The sequence below is a fragment of the Symphalangus syndactylus genome, chromosome 20, assembly GCF_028878055.3.
Source record: "Symphalangus syndactylus isolate Jambi chromosome 20, NHGRI_mSymSyn1-v2.1_pri, whole genome shotgun sequence".
In the NCBI taxonomy this organism is placed as follows: Eukaryota; Metazoa; Chordata; class Mammalia; order Primates; family Hylobatidae; genus Symphalangus; species Symphalangus syndactylus.
The window spans coordinates 48962740-48984796 of NC_072442.2; the positions used below are offsets into that span (position 1 = coordinate 48962740).

A 22057-nucleotide genomic window follows, 5' to 3' on the forward strand; every position below is an offset into this window, starting at 1 on the left:
CTTTAATGCCAGATTTTTTCTTCTAAAAAAGTTTTATTGAGCATTTTTATATGCAGTAGACTATGTTAGGCACTATGGAAAATATAAGTAATTCAGATTTCTTTTGTGAATGTAAATAGAAATACAACCCTAAATATACATCCATGTCACACATACATACACACATACATTAACACTTAAAGAAGTGTATCGTTAGGATGCTTTGAGCTGGAAAAAAAAACAGAAAATTCCAATTCAAATAGATTTAACAGAGCAGAAATCTATTACCTCATATAACAAGTTCAGAATTAGGGCAGCTAATAGGGCTCAAACTTTATTTTTCTGCAATTCTTTTAGCCTAGCCCTCCTGTTGACTTTGTCCTCAAGCCAGCTGACCACATGATTTACAAGAAAACTAAGGCAGTTTTGGACATCATGGGCAGATAAGACAATATCCAGAGGCAGACAAAAGAGCTTTCTCTTTCATAAACAGATTTGGGATCTGTTAGCAAGGAGATAATGGGGAACAGATGCTATCAGGAACCTCAGTCTAGTGGAGGAGAGAGTATGTGACAGTATGGCAAACACTGTGCTCGAGGATATACAGTCTACACTGGTGGCCATAGAAAGAAAGCCCTCCATTCTCCTCAGCTGGAGGGAAAGGGTAGGGGCTTGGTAGAGGCTGATCAGAGAAGACTTCACTTGGGGAAGAGGTTGTAAGTCTGGTTTGGGTCATGTTGAGTGTGAGATACTGAGACCTCCAAATGGGGAAGTACAATAGACAGTTGGATATATACTGGCCTAAGGCTGAGAAGAAAAGTCTAAATAAAGAAAAAGATACAGAATATAGGTGGTGGTGAAGGCTTTGAGGATGGATGAGCTAATCTAGAGTGAGGAAAGAATAGGACCAAGAATGAGATCCTGAGGAACACTGACATTTAAGCATGGGTGGAATGAGAGTTGCTGACAGAGACAGAAAATAAAAATGAAAATCTTGTAATGCCATCTGTGTGTGGGATGGGTGTAAGCCAACTAGAACTGACATTTTGTGGTATTTATACATGTGATTTGGATAAGGAAATGCCTAGGGACCTTTCAATACCCATTCTTTGCCCAGGAGCAGGTGCCCTTCCCCAAAAAACCAGTTGAACGATATAGTTTTGTTCGAGGTATGACTGGACCTGAAGAGTCCCCCAACCAAAGCCGAATTGTAGCATTAACATTTCTATTAAAATGAATCAGACCGGATGCAGCGGCTCACGCCTGTAATTCCAACACCTTCGGAGGCCAAGGCAGGTGGATCACCTGAGGTCAGGAGTTCGAGACCAGCCTGGCCAACATGGCGAAACCCCATCTCTACTAAAATAGAAAAATTAGCCAGACATGGTGGCAGGCGCCTGTAATCCTAGCTACTCAGGAGGCTGAGGCAGGAGAATCACTTGAACCCAGGAGGTGGAGGCTGCAGTGAGCCGAGATTGCACCACTGCACTCTAGTCTGGGCAACAGAGTGAGACTCCATCTCAATAAATAAATAAATTAATTAATTAATTAAAATGAATTTCTCTTTTTTTGCAGGAGTGGTCACACGTTACTTGCCTTCTGGTTTTCCCGCCAAGAGGGAAAACTAAACCGACAGCAGACTATTGAACTGGGACATCACATCCTCAAAGCACACATTTTTAAGGTAATTAAAGCAGTTGGAACCATTTTTCCCCCATCTCTAGCAGACTTTCATATGCTTTATGTAAGATACTATTTCAGTGTAGTCTCTGCCTTCTGAAGTTCTTTTGCTGCAAACTTGGTTCATCTCCCAACATGTATGGCCTGTTCCTCCCTAGGCCTTTAGAACTACATTGTTCATCTCCCAGTGTAACTAACTGATAAGCTTTTCAGAAAATCTATATGTATAATCATTGACAAGGTGCATATACACCTATAGATGTGTGCTCCATACATGACCTATCATCTCCTGAGGACAGTCATATTGTAGCAATTAGTTGCAGGTTTTCATGATGTCTAAAAAATCACTGAGGGCAATTACTCTTTTAATTTTTTAATAATTGTTTTAGTGACAATAATAACATTCCTGGTGCTATGATTTTCAAACCAACACTAACCTTCCTTGGAGCTACCTCCCCTAAATCTCTCTTCAAATTATATCCCAGTTTTTCTCCCATTAGTTTGAAAACCTTTAAGAACTCTATAACATCAGCTTCTCTCTCAGCCTTCAAAAGGCTGAAATGGAGGACCAAAAAGAGGACACATAATTTGTTTGTGCATGTATGCATTCATTTGTTTATTCATCACTTACTGAGGCATTAAACTAGGTACTAGAGATACAAAAACAAAAAAGATACAATCCCTAATCTCAAGGAATTTGTAGTTCAGATAACAGTTTTGGGTTAACCCACAAAAGTGGAGAAGGAAGTTACTGTCCTAATTTTTCTATCCCACAGTCTGAGAGTTCCAATCCCTACAGCTTTTTCAGAATTCTTTTCCTGCCTCAGGATGGAGAAATATGAGTATCTTAAACAGTTCTCTGGGTCAGGCTTCCCCCACAGGATATTGTTAAAAAATGAAACCATTGTCTTCAGAGAGAAAGATGGCATTAAGGATAACTTCAAGAGCCTAGCAAATTCTTCCCAATATATAAGCACAGAGCCAGAGCAGCCTGGTCATCAGATGGACAGAAGTGAAACCCACAGTGACAAATCTTTTATTTGAATCTTACTTGTCTAACAAATCACTGTACCAAAAATGACCTTACTTAGTAGGAGCAGAGTGGAGCTAAAATAACTGGCAAGGTATGGCATTCCAGTTTCAAGCAGACTAAAAAGTAGCTAATAATTCCATAAACTCTAAGAGCATTGTCCTGCTGTTAGCTAGTAACTGAAAGACAATAACTTAAGTATTAACCTTTTAGCATCACCATCTGCCTAGAATCAGATGCAAAGATGAAGCTAATCCCTGCCTTTGCTGCCCTATAAAATAAATACCACATTCACAGAGAAGTAGCATGAAGCTTCATTTGACCAAGCTTCATTTGACCAAGTATTTTATCCCGTACATGGAAACGTACATTTAAACATGCCCTCCTGTCATTAGCACAGTTTTATCTTAAATTGATGCAGACAGCATGGTTGCCTGAGATAAGACTGGCTCCATGTGTGATTCAAGCCATAAATACTCTAGTGTACAGCATATGGTGATGACGTGACTGCAAGCTGAAGAATGAAGACTTGGACTATAGTTTTCCTGGTGCTGCAGTTTACAGGATCCTTTAAATGCAGAGTGTTCCCTGTTGAGAGGGTTTAACTTCTCCCAAACTGCTAGAATTCTCAATCTGCACCAGCTGTGGGTCAAAGACAAATATAGACTTTACGGTTAGAAATAGTTCCACTTGAAACTTCTATTCAGCAGTGACACACAATCCAATGGGTACTTTTTTCCAATTAATTTTACATTTCTCTGGGTTTTTCTTCATAAAGGTGATGTTTGTAAATAACTCGCTTTAAAGAAGCTCATTGGATAAGCCCCCAAGGTTAGTTTTTGCCATGATCTTAAGATACCTGAGCCACAGCTAAAGATCCCTAAGATGAGATTGCTCGTTTCTTCATGCTTTCCCTGTTTTCTTAAGTATTCAAAAATCTTGAGCAACCTTATCACTGGCTGGTAAACAGTTTTGTAAATTTAGATTCCAAGGAAGGGACTCCATTACCATTTATTGCCAACAAAAAGATCCCTTAGCTGAACAATAGTTACAGATACTGAAGAAGCACTTTTTCAAGCTATTCGAACATAAAAGTCTCTTTAAGAAACCATGAGCTTAGAATTTAATTATGCGTTATTTTTGGCTACATCCTGGTGGGTAATGGGATCACACTTCTCTGCCTGTCATCTTTGTTGAATTGAACCAAACTGAAGCTCTTTTCTGCCGTACTTCACAGGAACAAAGGGTCAACTCCACTAACCAGAAGAAATCAAAAGACCATAGTACAAGTAAAGCTAATATTCCAAATCCAAAGCTATGTATTTCAGGCGTATTTCTTATGTATCTACTCCAGCTTCAGTGCGGTTCTCAGTGTTGCTTTGTGGTCCATTTACTGGACCATTTAGTTGACACTCATTTACCAAGGTCCATTCTTACTCAGCTTCTTTTCCCATTTCTTTTTCCTCTAGCTCTTAATAAAGCCAACTAATGAAACAAAAGCCTAACTTGTGAGTCACTGAAAAAGATCAAAGCTACCAAGTGTGACTTCCTTTAACTATTTTCCTCCCCTCACCAGCAAATCAATCTCTATCATTATCAATTCTTACCTCTTTTTTTCTTGTTTTAGGAGAAAAGATGTTCCTATTCCTCTTTAATTGCATTATGAAATATAGGAAAGTACAGATAATTGAATCTAATCAAATATTATCTACCAGGGTTAACAAATGTTAACATTTTTCCATGTTTGCTTCAAATATTTTTATTTTTAAGAAACGAATGTAACAAATATAATAGATAACGCTTTTGTATTTCTCTCTAACCCCATTTCTCTGTCTCCCCTAGAGATAACTCCTATTCTAAATGTGTTAGGATTTAGCACATGCTAACACCCCTAACATGTTCTTCTCATCTATATTTTACACTTTTCCAATGTAGGTTCCTATTCATAAAAAATATATACAACTATTTTGGGTTTTTTAATACTATGAGATTCTATGACTTTTTTCTGTTTTTCACTCAACATCGTGTCTTTGAGATTTCTCCATAGATGTAGGTCAGTGATTTTCAACTCTAGCTATACATTAGATTCTCTTGCAGAGTTTTTTTAAAAATACACACACATTCCTGAGCCTTACTCCCAGAGATTATGAGTCATTGTTCTGGAGTAGAACCTAGGCTTCATTTTTAAAATAGACTTTATTTCTTAGACCAACTTTAGGCTTATATAAAAATTGAACAGAAAGTACAGAGTTTCCACATACTTACTCCCCCAACCACAATTTTCCCTGTTATTAACATCTTGTACTGATGTGGTACATTTGTTATAATTGAGGAACCAATAGTGATACATTATTATTAGCTGCAGTCCATCCTTTATGTTAGGGTCCACTCTGTGTGTTGTACAACTCTAGATTTTGCCAAATGCGTAATGTCATGTATCCACCATTAAGTAGCATACAGCATAGTTTCATTGCACTAAAATTCCTTTATCCGCCACCTGTTCATTCCTCTCCTCTTACCCTCCTCAACCCCTGGCAACCACTGATCTTTTTACTGTTTCTATAATTTTGCCTTTCCCAGAATGTCATATAGTTGGAATCACACAACATGTAGAATGTTCAGACTGGCTCCTTTCACTTAGCAATATGCATTTAAGGTTCTTACATGTCTTTTTTGGCTTAATAGTTTATTTCTTTTTATTGCTGAATAATATTTCACGATATGGATTTACTACATTTTATTTAGCCATTCATCTATTAAAGGACATCTTGGTTGCTTCCAATTTTGGCAATTATGAATAAAGCTTTTATAAACACTAAGAGGCAGGTTTTTATGTGAACATAATTTTCAACTCATTTGAGTAAATGCCTTAGTAGTGCAATTACCAGATTGTATGGTAAGACTATGTTTAGCTTGTAAGACATTGCCAGACTAGTTTCCAAAGTGGCTGTGCCATTTTGCATTCCCACCAGCAGTGACTGATCAGTAGTATTTTTGAAAAGCTTCCCAGGTAATTCTAATGCGCACCCCAGCTAGTTGAGAAACCACTGTTCTTTTCTTTTCCTGTTTGAAAAATCACTATTCCACATCATTAATTTAAAGATGGCAGTATAGCAAGCATGGTAATTAAGAGATCAGACTCTAAAAGCAGACTGAGTTCAAACCCTGTCTCTCTTAATTCCTGACTGTATGACTTTAAGCAAGTTGTTTAACTTTATTTTTTTATTTTTTTGGAGACAGGGTCTTACTCTTCACCCAGGCTGGAGTATAGTGGCACAGTCACAGCTTACTGCAGCCTTGAACTCCTGGGCTCAAGCAGTCTTCCCACCTCAGCCTCCCAAGTAGCTAGGACTACAGGCAAACACCACTACACCTGGCTAATTATTTTTATTTTTTGTAGAGATGGGGGTCTCACCATGTTGCCCAGGCTGGTCTTGAACTGCTAGTCTCAAGCCATCCTCCTTCCTTGGCCTCCCAAGTGCTGGGATTACCACCACTAATCTTACTAATCTTTAAAATGGGAATAATATTAGCCCTTAGTGATTGTGAGGATTTAATTCATTAACATATATATTCCTCAGAAGAGGGGCTAGGATCTCTAAAGGCTACACACATATATATATTTGGGGTTAAGAGTCACCAAAATGTAGGTGACTCTTACCTACATTTAATAGTTATATATGTAAATGTTATATATGTAACAATTATAGTAGAAGCCCCTTTCTCTTCTTTCCCTTACCGCATATCTTTCATATCTTTCCCTTACCCCATTCTCCTCCCTCCCCAGAGATAACACTTATCCTAAAGTTAGCATACATATGTCAACAGAAAGGTAACTGTTACAGGTCTTAGACACAATTTTACTTTAAATTTAATAGTTGGGAAAAAAGCATATAATGCTTAGTTGGATTCATAAGTGTAATGTCTTAGGAGTAGAAGAAATTGTCTGGGTTTAAAAAGGACGATTTTGGAGAAGAGGGCCAAGGATGGAAAATGGTTTTGAATTAAAGGTAAAGGGAGAAAGCAGCAATCAGCTGTTTTGTCTGTTTTCGTCTATTATAGTTGCTACTTTTTCAGCTAAGATCAGAAGTGAGGTCCTGAATCAGGTGCCAATTGCTTTTCCTTTTTTTAGTTGGTATAATGGAAGGAACATGAACTTTAGAGTAAAAACAGATTTGGCCTCTAATTCTAGCTCCAGTAGTTGTGTGTCTTTGAGCAAATTACTCAATCTTCTCTAGATTGTTTCCTCCTAAATAAAAATAGTGATAAATTCTACCTCTTAGGGCTGTTGTGAAGATTAGATTACATTAGAGAAGCTAAATCTGGAAAGGCCCTAGCACAGAACCTGACACATTGTAGATCTGAATAAATGTCAGATTTCCTACCTTTTTTTTCCTTCAACCATCGTAAGTAAGACATGTCTTCCATTGCTAAAAGCTTCCTCTGTTAGACTATGGATATTTCTTAATGCTGATTTTTCTCTCTGAATTCGTTAATATAATTTATCGTTCCTCAAAAGGTCTTGAGGCCCACACATATTATAAATTAGGAGACTGAGGCCCAAATGGGGAGTCACAGCTAAGTTTCCTGGTCTTCCAGGATCTACAATGGAGGTGCGCTCAAGAACCTAACTTGTCTGGACTCCAACCCTGAGTAACATTTAGAATTCTTCCTCAAAGATCTGGAACTATTCTATTTCACGTGTCAAAATAACAATCAGAACTACTTAGTGATGTGTTTGCTTCAGTTTTGTTTGCATGTAAACTGCACGGCCAAATGAGAATTTGTAATTGATGTCCCTGTTACTGGCACAAATTAAAAGAGCTTCTGAGTAATAATGAGCAATCAGAAGCTGCCCTTACCCACCTTTCCTACTGTTTTCTGTTTACCCAGCTCTGGGTGCCTACATGGGTACTACAGTAGACAGATTCAGAACAGAGCCCAGCCTCCTCAAGGCCAGAGAGAATATGGACCATGTAGAAATTAGGTAGCCATTTTTAAATAATCAAAGAGGATGAAAAGGGAAATAATCTTGTGGTGTGAGGGGTTAAAACTGGATTCAGTTTCGGCCTCCCAGCATGGGATTGTGTTTCTGGGCACTCAAAGGTCTACTCTGCTAGGATTTGACCCAGCCTTTTGGCTCATGCTGTTAGGATAGAATGGAACGAGAGGATGCGTAGAAATAATTAGCACCATCCTTCCTCGTTTTATCAAGCTGTGGATTTTTTGTTGAGAATGTATAAACACTTACAGCCACTTTGATAAAGCCATGTCAAAATGTCGCAAAACATAAATATATCAACTTCTTGAGGCATATTCTATAATATATATGCATAGGTGTATAAAGATACATGTACATGGATGATTATTAAAGTTATAATAGTGAGGGAGAACAAAGCCTAGAACTACCTAGTAATATGAAAGTGTTTTAAAGCCAGTAACAGTATATGGACCTTATGTGAATCCCAATTCAAACCAAAAAAATTTTAGTTCCTTTTTTGAGCTAATCAAGGGAATTTGAACACTGTTGGAATATTTCATATTATAGAATCCTTCTTAGCTTTAGGTATGTTTTAAAGAGTTCATATCTGTTTAGAGACACTGACTAAAATAATTAAATATTAACTGATAAAATATCTGGGATTTTTCCGAATAATCCCATCAAGGGAAGAGGATATGAGCAGGAGTGTAAATAATACAAGGTTGGCCGTGAGTTGAAAATTACTGAAGTGAGGTGGTGGGTACATGAGAGCTTTCTTATACTATTCTTCTCTACCTTTGTAAATAGGTTTTAAATTTTCCTTGATAAACAAATGTTTAATAAAGTAAATTTTACATTGTTTATATGCACTCGTGTGTATGTATTTTGCATATATAGAGAAAATGTCTTAAACACTGATGTGTTAATAGGAGTCACCTCTTAGGATTGAGATGGGAGGTTTATTTTTAATACCATATTATTTTATTTGATTTTTATAACAAATTTGTATTATTTTTATAATTTTAAAAACTGACATGTAGAAGTCTTTTTTTCTTCTGTTTTTTGGTTTTTTTTTGAGACAAAGCCTCACGGTGTTGCCCAGGCTGGAGTGCAGTAGCACGATCACTGCTCACCACAGCCTCAACTTCCCGGGCTCAAGTGATACTCCCACCTCAGCCTCCCAAGTAGCTGGGACCACAGACATGCACCAGCATGCCTGGCTAATATTTTAATTTTTTCGTACAGATGTAGTCTCCCTGCATTTCCCTGGTCTCAGGCTCCTGGGCCCAAGCAATCCTCCCACCACCACCTCCCAAAGTGCTGGGATTATAGACATGTACCACTGCACCTGGCTGGAAATAAAATTTTTAATAGGAAAGTTTAATGATTTAATTTTTGGTTGCATCAGAATATCCCCACAGGGAGAAAAAAAGGTGCCTGTGTTGGAAAAGCCTTTAAAACGTTCATATGTCTAGCCTTCCCACAGCATTATTCACCTTTCAGCCTTTCTTCTAGTGTGAGAATTCCCTCTACAAGAAGTTTTTTCCTAACCCACTTTAGAGACCTTGAACATTCTATGGGAAGACCTTGACCACCATGACTAGAGGTCTTGTTAGATGAATTTATAACTCATAAGTAACTGACATATTCCTCCTTTGTAGCTGCCCCTTCCCTAGTATGCCGGATAAACACACCTTGCTGATTTTGGATATATGTAGGTATTCTAGGCAAGAACATTCTATATTTCAGGGACAAAGAAAGCAGAAATAGCTTAAGTTTTTAAAAGAAATACCTCCCTATATCTCTTATTACAACCCAAATTTCATTGTTAGTATCTTCCTGCCCTCAGGATTTCCTTCTGTAACTGATTTGATCCAGATATTGACAGAAGAGTAAGATGATTGTCAGAGAGTGTCTAACAATCAGGAGATCTGAAGAACAAATTATTCTAACTTCCTTCTGGAGAAGCCCATGTGAAAAGGACAAACATTAGTACATGTCTTGGGACCTGTGCCAGTGATACTAGGAGAAAATTTGTTGTGGATGGCAATCAAGCCTGTATTGCTGTTTTTTCTCCTGAGAATAAGCATATGTAATCATCTTAGGGTATATTAGTTAAGGTGAAGAACACTAGCTACTATGACAAACCTGCAAAATCTCAATGATTTTAACAAAGATTTAGTTCTCCTTACATCGTGGTACAGTGCAGATCTCCTTCCATGTAGTAGTTCTAAAATCACCTTGGGCCTCAGAATTCTCCATTGGATGTTCTACATCTGGCCTGTAATCAAAAGGAACAATAGAAAGTGTAGAGAAATACACAGGAAGTTTTGGAGCCAAGCTTGGACATGACATATTACCTATGCCTAATTTTATTCACCAGAATTCAGTCACATGGCCTACCTAACTGTAAAGGAGGCTGGGAAATAGAGTTTTTCCAAACGTTCAGGAAGAAAATGAAATGGAAATCAGTGATCACATTGCATTATTTCTGCCACAGTGTATACTTTAGTAACTTGAATTTAAGAGATTTATTGAAGAAGGCTAATAAAAAAGATATGGAAAAATAAATTATATCCAGATATAACAGAAAAGAGAGGTGTTGAGTAGATGTGTTGCTAAGGGCTGCAGAGATAGGGACTGTTTAAGTTAGCTTGTTCCTGCAGGACTGGTCTTTGTCCCCCCACCTAGGCTTTGCTTGGCATGAACATTGTTAGGGTGAGACTCCGCTCTCATGCATTAGTACTAAAAACAAAGAGGCCACTAATTCACCACTGATGCTACTTTTTTTGGTTGGGCTACTAATTTAATTGTCTGTATTTCTTATTCAGGGTTTGAGTAAAAAAGTTGGTGTATCATCCTCCATTCTCCAAGGTCTCTGGATCTCTTATAGCACAGAAGGTCTTTCCATGGCACTGGCGTCTTTACGAAATCTCTACACTCCAAATATAAAGGTAAATTTATAAAGAAATTATAAATATGATAAGGAATTACTATGAAAAAATAAAACTAGAAGGACATTAAGTAGCTATTTATTTGATCTTTGACTTGCCTCTTATTAGCCTTTTATTGATAGTTTATTTTAAATTGTTAAATTTTATTCTATAAATTAGAGACTAGCTCCATTGTCCTCTTACCTTCTATAAGCTGACTCTGACATATGGGATCAGGTCCTGCTGGTTCCAAAGAGTAAATTGGTCTCACGTAGCCTTTGTCTTGGTAGGAGCTTTTCTGACCAAGAGCTCACGTCGTAGAGACTATGTTCAGCACTACAGTATGGGAGGCAATTGCTCTAGCTACTACGCCATTTATGTAAAGGAGATATTTACATTATCTACCAAAGGAAGAGAAAAAGGAGCAAATGAGATTATAAAATAAAGCAATTACTAAATGCTACTAGACTCTGTTGTAGAATGTTAGATGGTTTAATAAAAGATGACTAAAAGGATGTGACTCCTGTTCGTCTAATTATTAGTTCTGTTTATTTATTTCTAGGTCAGCCGACTGCTGATTTTGGGAGGTGCCAATATTAATTACCGGACAGAGGTTTTAAATAATGCTCCAATTCTATGTGTTCAGTCCCATCTTGGTTACACAGAAATGGTAGCCCTGCTGCTGGAGTTCGGGGCCAACGTGGATGCCTCTTCTGAAAGTGGCCTGACTCCCCTGGGATATGCTGCAGCAGCAGGGTACCTGAGCATTGTGGTGCTGCTGTGCAAGAAACGGGCCAAGGTACTGTCTGCCCAGCTCTGCTGCTTTTCTTCCCTTTTTCTTTCTTTTCGATACATACTCTTTCTTATCTCCAGTGTTACCTCATGAGTCTGGGTAGAGTATATCAAACCGTGATGGAGAGCAGATCAGAGAGAGTGCTGGTTCTGCATATGTGCAGGGCTACTGCCATCCATGCTGCAGGAGCACACAGTTCTAAACCCTTTGAGAGGTGCTTGGGAAACTGCATTTATCAGTAACCACAAAAAGTTTCTACCAAACAACCCAGAAATGATCTATTGAGCTCAGAAGAAGCCTCTTTTTAACAAAGACAGGAAGGAGAAGTGAGGGAGCAAGGAGACTGCAGTGGCAGGTCTGGACCAAATGACACCTTCAGGCTCTAAGCCTTTCATGTGTAGAGAAGAAAATTTAGCCCTGGAGATGAGAACAGGACCAGACCCCTCATCCTGTCCTTGAAGACCACCACTCTAGAGATACAGGGAGAAGATGATTCTCCCTATTTATACTCCGACTGACCAAGGGCACCTCAAAGTGCTTCTGTTAGTACTGATCAGTTCTCTGAAAACATTTCCAAAATATGTTTGCTTTATGTATAAAAACTCAATTTCACAATATTGGTGAAAAGAAAAATGCTGGTCTCACAAATGTAGGCCTCTGGGAAAAAAATGTTGGCCTGATAGTATTTTGTTTCAGTCCTGAAAACAAACTGAGGACTTTAGTGGTTTCATAGTGAAATACAAGTCATAGTATGACTTCATTCTGCGGTGTCCAGTGCTAGTACCAGGGGAGAAAGTGGGACTCCTCCACTCCTTTGGGAAGTGAGACATAGGCCTCTCAGTGACATCTCAGAGCCTTAGAAGTTTACTGTAGCACAGTGATTGTCCACCTGTGACATCCCATTCATTTGAATGGACACTTCTAGAAACAATGATAACTGGGCCTCATTACTAGTTTTGTTTTCTTTTTAGAGACAAAGTCTTGCTCTGTTGCCTAGGCCAGAGTGCAGTGGCATGATTGTAGCTCACTGCAGTCTTCAGCCTCCCCAGTAGCCAGGAGTATAGGTACGCGCCACCACACTCAGCTTTATTTTTTTCCTGTTTTGTAGAGGCAGGGTCTTGCTATATTGCTCGGAGGTTTGCTAAAACTCCTTGGATCAAGAGATCCTCCCACTGTGGCCTCCCAAAGTGCTAGGATTACAAGTGTGAGCCACGGCACCCAGCCCTTCTTACTATTACTGTCACTTCATATTCTGATCTTAGCTGGGTCTTTCCTGCTGCTCAGCCCTTACACTGCCAAGCCATCCTTTTCTTCATCTTTCATTGTTTTCCCCAGAGCAGAAATGTAACTCATATATACTTCTTTCAAGATCCTATCATGCCTCTTCTGCCCTTCGTCACTGTGATCAAGCTCATCTCAAGGTGCCTGTATCTCAAAACTCTTATCAGTTCTTACCTATGCTCACCTCTACTTTGCCTTAGAGAAGGAAGTACTTACCTTCCTTTACAGAGCAATTGTCTCCACCTCTGCACTCTTAACCCACGGTGTTGCTCATTCTCTCACGTTATTTCATTCTTTTCTAAATTCACACTACCTTTTTTCTCAGTTTCTACAAGCCTATGAATGTAGAACCTACCCAACCTAAAAAAGAAATGTTCCTCTCCCTTGCTAACCAGAAGCAACATCCCATCTCTTCCCTTTCACCTCTACCAAACCTGTCCTAAGAGTCCTCTATACTGGCTACATTCACCTCCTTATTACTCCTTAACCACTTGCATTCTGGCTTCCATGAATGAGAGAGCAGGCAACTCATTAAAATGATAAGCTTTAGGATCAAACACAACTGGGTCAAATCCTGTGTCCATACTTAGTTTATACGAGGACTTGAACAAGTCATTTAACCTCTCTCAATCGCACTTTTCATCTATAAAAAGGGTGTTAAAAGAGTCAGTGTAAGCATTGAAAGAGATAAAGCCGTTTTTTAAAAGAGGTGTTAAAGTCTTTTTTAATCTTATGTAGTGCCTAATAAATAGTATCTGTAAAAAAGAAAATAACCCAACCTCCCCACATTCTACCAAGCTACTCTTTTAAAAGTCACTGATGACTGCCAGTCACCAAATAAAGCAGCTTTGTCTCATTCCTCACCTCTGTGAGCCGCTCCGTAGTATTAGCAATAATAAACTTTTTTAGACAGAGCCTGGCTCTAAATGCCTAGGCTGGAGTGCAGTGGCACATTCTTGGCTCACTGCAGCCTCTGCCTCCCAAGTAGCTGGGATCACAGGCACACACCACGACGCCTGGCTAATTTTTGTATTTTTAGTAGAGATGGGGTTTCACCATGTTGGCCAGGCTGGTCTTGAACTCCTGACCTCAGGTGATCCACCCACCTTGGCCTCCCAAAGTGCTGGGATTACAGGCATGAGCCACCGCGCTCGGCCAGTAGTAAACTTTTAATGTCATTTCCCACTTCTCTGGCTGCCCCTCTCTTCTGCTGCTAGAACTGTTCACTAAGATCCTCTGGTCTTCTTTCTGTCCTCATACTCGCCATGGCTTCAGCATTAAAGTCATAGGCTTTGGCGTCAAACCCGACTGGGTTCTAGTTCTCCTACCTATATTTTGGTGACTCTTAACCCCAAATTGCTAATTTCTGAAAATGTTTTTGAGCTGTAGTTTCACATTTGTAACTACTTCCTTGGCAGGCATGTTCAGATCCCTGACTAGTTAGTTCCTCAGATCCAGCTTTCTAAAATCACTCATCTTTACCCTCCTCTTTCTGGATTTTCAAAGTCTGCTAATGTAGCCTCCGTTTTTCTCAGAACTAGGGAGTCATTGACATCTTTCCCTCCTTTGCCCTTCCTAATTCATTTAGTGGCCAGTACTTTTCAATGTTATCCTCAAAAGAGCTTGAGAAGCTACTCCTTGGTGTCCACCCCAACTGCCACTATCCTCCTGAATTATTCTTGGAGTCTTCTTGTGTAACAAACCCCTTTTTCAGATTCTCATCTCAACTATTACACACCGTCCCCTTAGCTTTTGTAGAACTTTTATTTTGAAGTAATTTTAGACTTTCAAAGATATTGCGAAAATAGTGCGGAGACCCAACACAAAGAAATGATACACGTTTGAGGTGATGGGTATGCTAATTGCCCTAATTTGATCATTACACATTGCATACATGTATCAAAATATCACACTGTACCCCATAAATATGTACAATTATTATGTGTCAATTTAAAATAATAAAAGCAAATAAAATAATTCTCTTGTAGGCAAAAAAAATGCATAGAGTTTCTGTATATCCTCCATTCAGCTTCTCCTAATGTTAACAGCCTAAGTAATTGTAGTCTCATTATCAAAACCAGGAAAGTAATTTGGTGATAATACTATTAACTAATCTACAGACCTTACTGAAGTTTGTCCAACTGTCCCACTGATAATCTTTTTTGCATTAGAGAATCCAGGTCGGGATCCCACATTACATTTAGTATTGTGCCTCCTTAGGCTCCTCCAACCTGTGAGAGTTTCTCAGTCTTTGTTCATCTTTTATGAGCTTAACAGTTTTGAAGAATACCAGCCAGTTGTTCTATAGAATGTTTTTCAATTTTAGTTTATCTAATGTTTTCTCACTGTGAGATTGAGTGTATATATTTTTGGCAAGAATACCACGTAAGCAATGCTGTACCCTTATAAAAATGCAGTACTAGAAGTCCCTGCTGTTGATAGGTCTTATTACAGGTGGTGTTAACCTCAGTCACTTGGCTACCCTAGACCTGCTAACCAACACACTGATCATATATCAGTGATGACATGACATTGTCCGAGAAAGTACGTACCAAGGCCACCACACAATACCTGTCCAAAAAGGCCTCCGATACGGAATAATCTTCATTATTTCAGAAGTCTTTTTCTTCGCTGGATTCTTCTGAGCATTTTATCTCTCTAGCTTAACCCCTACTCCAGAGTTAAGAGGACATTGACCCCCAACAGGCATCTAAGATAGTGTCTTCCAGGTTTCTCAGCTCTGAAGTTACTATTTTTCCTTTTGTAATTAAGAAATATCTTTTAGGGTTATGCTTTTGAGACTAGAAAGATAGACATCCTGGTTCTTGTCATACTTTTATTCACTAATATTAGGATCCATCAGTGATTCTTGCTGCAGTAATTATTATTATTATTTTTTTTTTTTGAGAGGAATTTCACTTTTGTTGCCCAGGCTGGAGTGCAATGGCATGATCTCAGCTCACGGCAATCTCCGCCTCCCAAGTTCAAGTGATTCTCCTGCCTCACCCTCCAGAGTAGCTGGCATTACAGGCACCCACCACCACACCCAGCTAATTTTTGTATTTTTTAGTAGAAATGGGGTTTCACCATGTTGGTCAGGCTGGTCTCGAACTCGTGACCTCAGGTGATCCACCCGCCTCGGCCTCCCAAGGTGCTGGGATTACAGGCATGAGCCACCATGCCCAGCCACTGCAATAATTATTGCTTTGATGTTTGCCTGACAGTGATTTTCTACTTCCATCATTCCCTCAACATTTATTAATTGAAATGTTACTGAAAGGGAAAGCGATCCCTTCTCCCCCATGTATTTATTCAAGTATTTATTGATATTACTGTGAAGTCATGGATATTTTATTCCATAGCCTGAAATCCATTACCATTATTATTCATTTTCATTGTTCACATTGCCCCAGATTTGGCCATTGGGAACTCCTTCAAACTAATTCCTGTGTCCTTTCAACTTCCCTTTATTAATTTTTGAGCATTTTCTGACTTTCTGACACCACAAGATGTTCTAGTCTCATCTCTTACCCCAGTCCTGGAATCAACCATTTCTCCAAGGAGCCATGGTTTCTTTTATCCATTCGCTTACTTTTTGAAAATACAGTTCTGAGCATGAAAACACTCAATGACTTCACTGCCTGTTGGTTACAATTCAGACCACTTAGCCTGGCATTCAGAAATATCCATGCTCTGTCCCAAAAGACCTTTTCAGCCTTAGAGTTTAAACTTCCCTTTCATGTGCCCTACTCTTGCAAAAAGTAGAATACATTAATCATTTTCCATCTCAGCCAGTCATGATAGACCTTTCTGTCTGAATCTGTTCCTGATTCTAGCCAGAAATTAATCTTTCCTTCCTCTGAAATGTTATTTCACTTTTACTTTCCTTTAAATTTATTGTATACTCCTTTGTTGGACAGGCTCTTGTCACATTGGTCACATCTCCCCTACCTTGTTGGAGAGTACTTGAGAGCAGAACCTATATATTACTGTCTTATTCACCTAAGTGGTACTTTGCCACATACTCTGTATTCAGTAAATATTCACTATGTGGATGGCTGGGTGGAACTGAAGTCAGTAGGAAAGCCAGAAACAGAACTTATATTTTCAACTGATCTAACTACCACAGGACAAGTACCACCTACCTACCAGAAAAGGCTACTCATCTAATGAAAGGCTACTCATATGTTGAAACGAAGGCCCTTCTGGTAAATCAGTCTTGATCAGGGTCTTCTTTCAGCCTAAACTTGTAACCAACACTGAAATTATAAAGACTGCTATTGATGCAATCAGCCAGAAGTGCCTCTAGCCATTTGAGGCAGATCTTTGAGAGTCTTCCCTCCTGCTGGAAGAGAGAAGCAGACTTTGCCAAAGTTGGGTGGTCAAATGATTCATGATGTAAGATGTTTTGCTTCTTTGGAAAGCCAAAAAATTGTAGCTTCATAAAGTTTTTCTTCCCTTTTTTGATTTCAAAGATAATTTTTTTTATGCCAGCAGAGCTACCAGTTTCTCAAATCTTGGTCTAAAAAGAACTATTTGAGGAGACAAAGAAGAATTTACCTCAGGAAGACAAAGCTCAAACTGAGAATTTTGGTTTTTGTTTTTCTAGGAATGCAAAAACAAAAGTCTGACCTTTTCTGAGGAAAAGAAGTTCTTCCCAGAGGGACATTTAGCATAGTTGTAGCTCAGTAATAATCTAAGCTGAGCAGAGTCTCCTGAATTTGCTCAGAGATTGGTTCCAGGAGTGGAAAGGATGATTCTTAGTAGTCTAGGCTTGTGCAGTGGCGGATGTGACTAGATTGCGAGCTCAGCCACAAGTGTGTGTTCACACAGATCTCCTGTCCTCTCCTCTTAGGTGGATCATTTGGATAAGAACGGGCAGTGTGCTTTGGTTCATGCTGCACTCCGAGGTCATCTGGAGGTTGTCAAGTTTTTGATTCAGTGTGACTGGACGATGGCCGGTCAGCAGCAAGGAGTATTTAAGAAGAGCCATGCCATCCAACAGGCCCTCATTGCTGCAGCCAGCATGGGTTATACTGAGGTAAGAAGTAGGCAGTTGGATTGTTTTTTCAAGCTACATATTGAAGGACCCAGGAAACCAGGAGAAAAGATTGCACGAAGACAAAATTGCCAGCTAAATTAATGTGAATTCGTGATTGCTGCTCTGAATAATAAGGAGATTAAACTCCATGAAGCACTTTACTCAAATGCCAAGGTCCCTCAAATTATAGGTATAGAAAGGTGCGAGTTGGAAAGGACCATGGAAACTATCTAATTATTCTCCATGTTTTCCTCCCTGTTTAACAGACAGTGGCACCAAGGCTCAAAGAGATGAATTACTGAGTTGTAGTCACATGGTTAGATAATGTGGCACAGGAACAGCATAACATTTAGAATCTCAGAAGGACCAGGTTTGAGTCCCAGCCTTGCTACTCCTTAACTCTAGCCCTTGAACAATTTACCTAATCTCTTAGAAGTTTAGTTTCCCATCAGCAAAGTGAAGCTAATAAACTCCTTTATACAAGGCTGTTATAAGGGATGCTTGGTAAACTGTTAAACATTATACAGTTTATTTGTTAATGATAGTAACAATAATAGTGGCAAATGTAGGGAATTGGTAGTGTGCTAGGAAATGTTTAACAACCAACCCTGAAGAGGGGTGTGGGGTGGAACAGGGGTGTGTGTTTGTGTGTGTGTGCATACGTTTTTTATAAATTTTACTGACAGAATGTGTTTCCATGGAATACTACACAGCCATAAAAAGAACAAAATCATGTCCTTTGCAGCAACATGGATGCAACTGAAGGCCAATATCCTAAGTGAATTAATACAGGAACAGAAAACCAAATACCACATGTTCTCATTGATAAGTGGGAGCTAAACATTGAGTACTCATGGACATAAAGAGGCAACAGTAGACACTGGGGACTACTGGGAGGGGAGAGGAAGGGGAAAGGGTTGAAAAACTGTTGTTATCCTCACTACCGGGTGATGGGAACATTTGTGTCCCAAACCTCGGCATCATCCAGTACACCATGAAACAAACCTGTACATTCACTGCCCTTGAATCTACAATAAAAGTTGAAATAATTAAAAAAAAAAAAAAGGCTGGGCGCGGTGGCTCATGCCTGTAATCCCAGCACTTTGGGAGGCCAAGGCAGGCAGATCACCGGAGGTCAGAAGTTTGAGACCAACCTGGCCAACGTAGTGAAACCCCATCTGTACTAAAAATACAAAAATTAGTCGGACGTGGCACGATTACAGTAGGCACCTCTAATCCCAGCTACTTGGGAGGCTGAGACAGGAGAATTACCTGAACCCGGGAGGCGGAGGTTGCAGTGAGCTGAGATCATGCCATTGTACTCCAGCCTGGGCGACAAGAGCAAACTCCATCTCAAAACAAACAAACAAAAAGAATATGTTGTATACAACTTACAAATAATAATGAACTATATAATACTCTTAATTGAATGCTTTTGTTTATTTTTGCCAAATTTGTAGCTAACCTGTGGTTGTAACTTATAACCAAAGTTTGACAAATGGAGCTGCATCCCAGTTTACTCTTTTCTCAATAACTGTATTGCCGTTAAACCTGATATGTGATCTACTGTAGTAAACTACTTCTCATCCACATACGAACTATATTTATTGAACTGAATCCCCTTTCAGCTTTAGCACTAAATGAAGCCCTGATTTATAGTGTTTGCCAGTTTCAAGGGTGTAAATACTCCCATCATAGCCAATTTCAAGCTACCAATGTGACATCACTGAAACAAAGATGAGAGAAGATGCACAGTAGCACATTGTGGTGTAATATTCCCACCATGCAGACATGCACAATCAATCTAAATTAACCTCAACAGCATAGATAATAGTAAGATATAGTTAAATAATAGGAAGTTGCGAGATCTGAGTATTCTTTAACCTTTGTTTTTAATGTTTATTTAATTGCTATTTGATTTCTAATAAACAACTGGCTTTCAGAATTTCTGAGAATTTAACAGTCATCTTACATGGGCCAGTGCAAGCATGGGATAATCATCAAAACAGCTACCATATCAACTGAGCTGACATGTCACCAAGGGAGTGTTAAGTAATATTAAATTTGTATCATCTATGGGAAGTTTTTTAACCCTGTTCAGTCAAATTCCCAGAAACAGAACTGTCACTTTTCGTTGTGTTGAGAGATTTTTCTCCCTTTACTAGTTCCAGAACAGTCCTTATACATCTGAGAGGAAAAAGGAAGATAATCACTTTACTCTGAGGAAATACAGGGCCAGGTGCAGTGGCTCACACCTGTAATCCCAGCACTTTGGGAGACCAAGGCAGGAGAATCACTTGACTCCAGGAGTTCAAGACCACCCTGGACAACATGGCAAGACCCCCGTCTCTGGAAAAAAAAAAAAAAAAAAACTTTTTTAATTAGCCAGGTGTGGTGGTGCATGCCTGTAGTCCCAGCTAATCCGGAGGCTGAAGTGCAAAGATTGCTTGAGCCTGGGAGGTCAAGACTGCAGTGAGTCATGAACACATTACTGCACTCCAGTCTGGGTGACAGAACGAGACCCTGTCTCAAAAAAAAAAGAAAGAAAGAAAAACAGGCCCTCAGTTTTCTCATATTTATTTTCTATGGCTTTTTTATAGGGAGGAGGAAGGATTGCTTCTTTAACTTAAATATGAAGAATATGTAATTTTTTTAAAAAATCACATGCTATATAAGTGAATTGCATTCTGGAGAAATGTGTAAACCATACCTGATAAGACAAATGCTCATCATGGAAGCTGTGGGTTTCTTTATTAGGACAGTCAATTCTGATTCCTTTTGTGTGCAAGAGATTTAGTGATACTTGGATCATCCAAGCATCTTCCAAACCTCACAGGCTAGTGTCAATAGCATAGTTTTCCACCTGAAGTTTGAGCTGACACAACTTCTTGTTTCAGATTGTCTCCTACCTACTTGATCTTCCAGAAAAAGATGAAGAGGAAGTAGAGCGAGCACAGATCAACAGCTTTGACAGTCTCTGGGGAGAGACAGGTACCGCTCATGGACGTTGCCCTCAAGAATGTGTTGTGTTTGTGTGGACTCTCGAATCTTGCCCCCTTTTTTTTTCCCTGGCATACATTTGGCAGTCTTCTGTCTCAGGCTTTTGTAATGGAGACTGATTCAGCCAAACTAAACAGTCAAGCAATTTTCCTCTTTCAATCCTCTTTCCCTGTGAATTCTCCATACTCTTTGCACCAGAGTCTTCTTTCAAACAAAAGTTTTTCCCTCTCGTTTCCAAATATTTTTAGAAGACTGAAAGTTACCTTACAATGTGCCAAACCAGAGCAGAAAATAATTGTGGCCTGTCTCCTTTTTATGTGATCCTTGTAGTAGTTAGGAATAAATATTTCTCCCATCACAATAACTCATTCCCCTTGCATTTGTTAACCGGGATGTTAAATTTTCACCTGCACCTCTGGCTTAACCAAATGTTACTGTGGTAGCGTGGTATCTGACACAATCCAATACATTACGAGTAAAGTTGCTATCTGGATGCACAATGAGGGCCCAGCCTCATGCAGTTCCTGTTGGTCTGTAGCAAATCAGTTTCTGTATCATTCGGTACTTACAATGCAAACAGAAGCCTCTTCCTTGTGGCCTTTGCAGGAAATGATTGTTGTCTTCCCTCCAAGTCTCAACTGCAGCATCTGGAGAAACATTAGTAACCTTGGATGTGTTTTTATGAAACCAGGGCAATGAAAACTATAGAGTAACCCCAGATATGTGTCATATTTTCCAGGAGAAGTAGACCAATATTGAGATGGCCAATTTAGGGAGAATATTTTACTAAACAAGAAGGGTATGCATTTGGGTTAGGATAAGAGTGTTATTAAAAATAAGAGGTTCTTGAACTCATTTAAAATTTATAAAGACCTATTGTGGCATTTCTTCTCGTGACAAAGTCTTACACACATTTCCTGACTTCTTTAACATCATGTGGAATGGTCCAAAACTCAGGAATTTGCTTCTCAAATAATCCCTCCTTTTGTAAGATCCAAAGGGAGCAGATGCCTGGCAGCTGCAGCTTAAGAGTCCATGACAGATTAAAGAAAAGTGTACAGCTGGAAACAGCTGCTGTCTCTGGAGCCCCACTCTGAGGGAAGCCAGAGCACAGGCTGAGGGGAAGGAACTGGGCAGGACATCAGCCACTCTGGAGTATGCATATGTGTGGGACCTAGAGCTGCAGGAGGGACATGTTGGTGTGTTTCTATCAGCACAGCCTTCTCCAACACAGTGTTGCCACATCTCCAGCAGACCCTTTGTTGCCAAGGGCATGGCGGTGTAACCACTGACAGCAGCAAAAAGAGTCATGTCCCCATGGTGATAATGAATAGAAATT

At 39.4% G+C, this 22057-nt stretch overlaps 1 protein-coding gene and 1 long non-coding RNA gene across 10 annotated transcripts in view; one reads left to right on the forward strand and one right to left on the reverse strand.

The window, feature by feature from the left end:
• Positions 1–22057, forward strand: part of TANC2 (tetratricopeptide repeat, ankyrin repeat and coiled-coil containing 2) — a 489961-nt gene that overhangs the window by 440450 nt on the left and 27454 nt on the right. For all 9 annotated transcript variants that reach the window (XM_055258661.2, XM_055258667.2, XM_055258668.2 and 6 more), the window contains 5 exons: positions 1555–1663; positions 10502–10624; positions 11166–11402; positions 17533–17718; positions 20616–20709. In XM_055258661.2, the coding sequence (XP_055114636.1) occupies positions 1555–1663; positions 10502–10624; positions 11166–11402; positions 17533–17718; positions 20616–20709 (749 nt within the window). The remainder of the gene's footprint in view (positions 1–1554; positions 1664–10501; positions 10625–11165; positions 11403–17532; positions 17719–20615; positions 20710–22057) is intronic.
• On the reverse strand, positions 2986–7626 carry LOC134735248 (uncharacterized). The gene is made up of 2 exons (XR_010118235.1): positions 7075–7626; positions 2986–3331 (listed from the first exon to the last, which is right to left on the reverse strand). It is a non-coding gene; the product is annotated as an uncharacterized lncRNA (long non-coding RNA).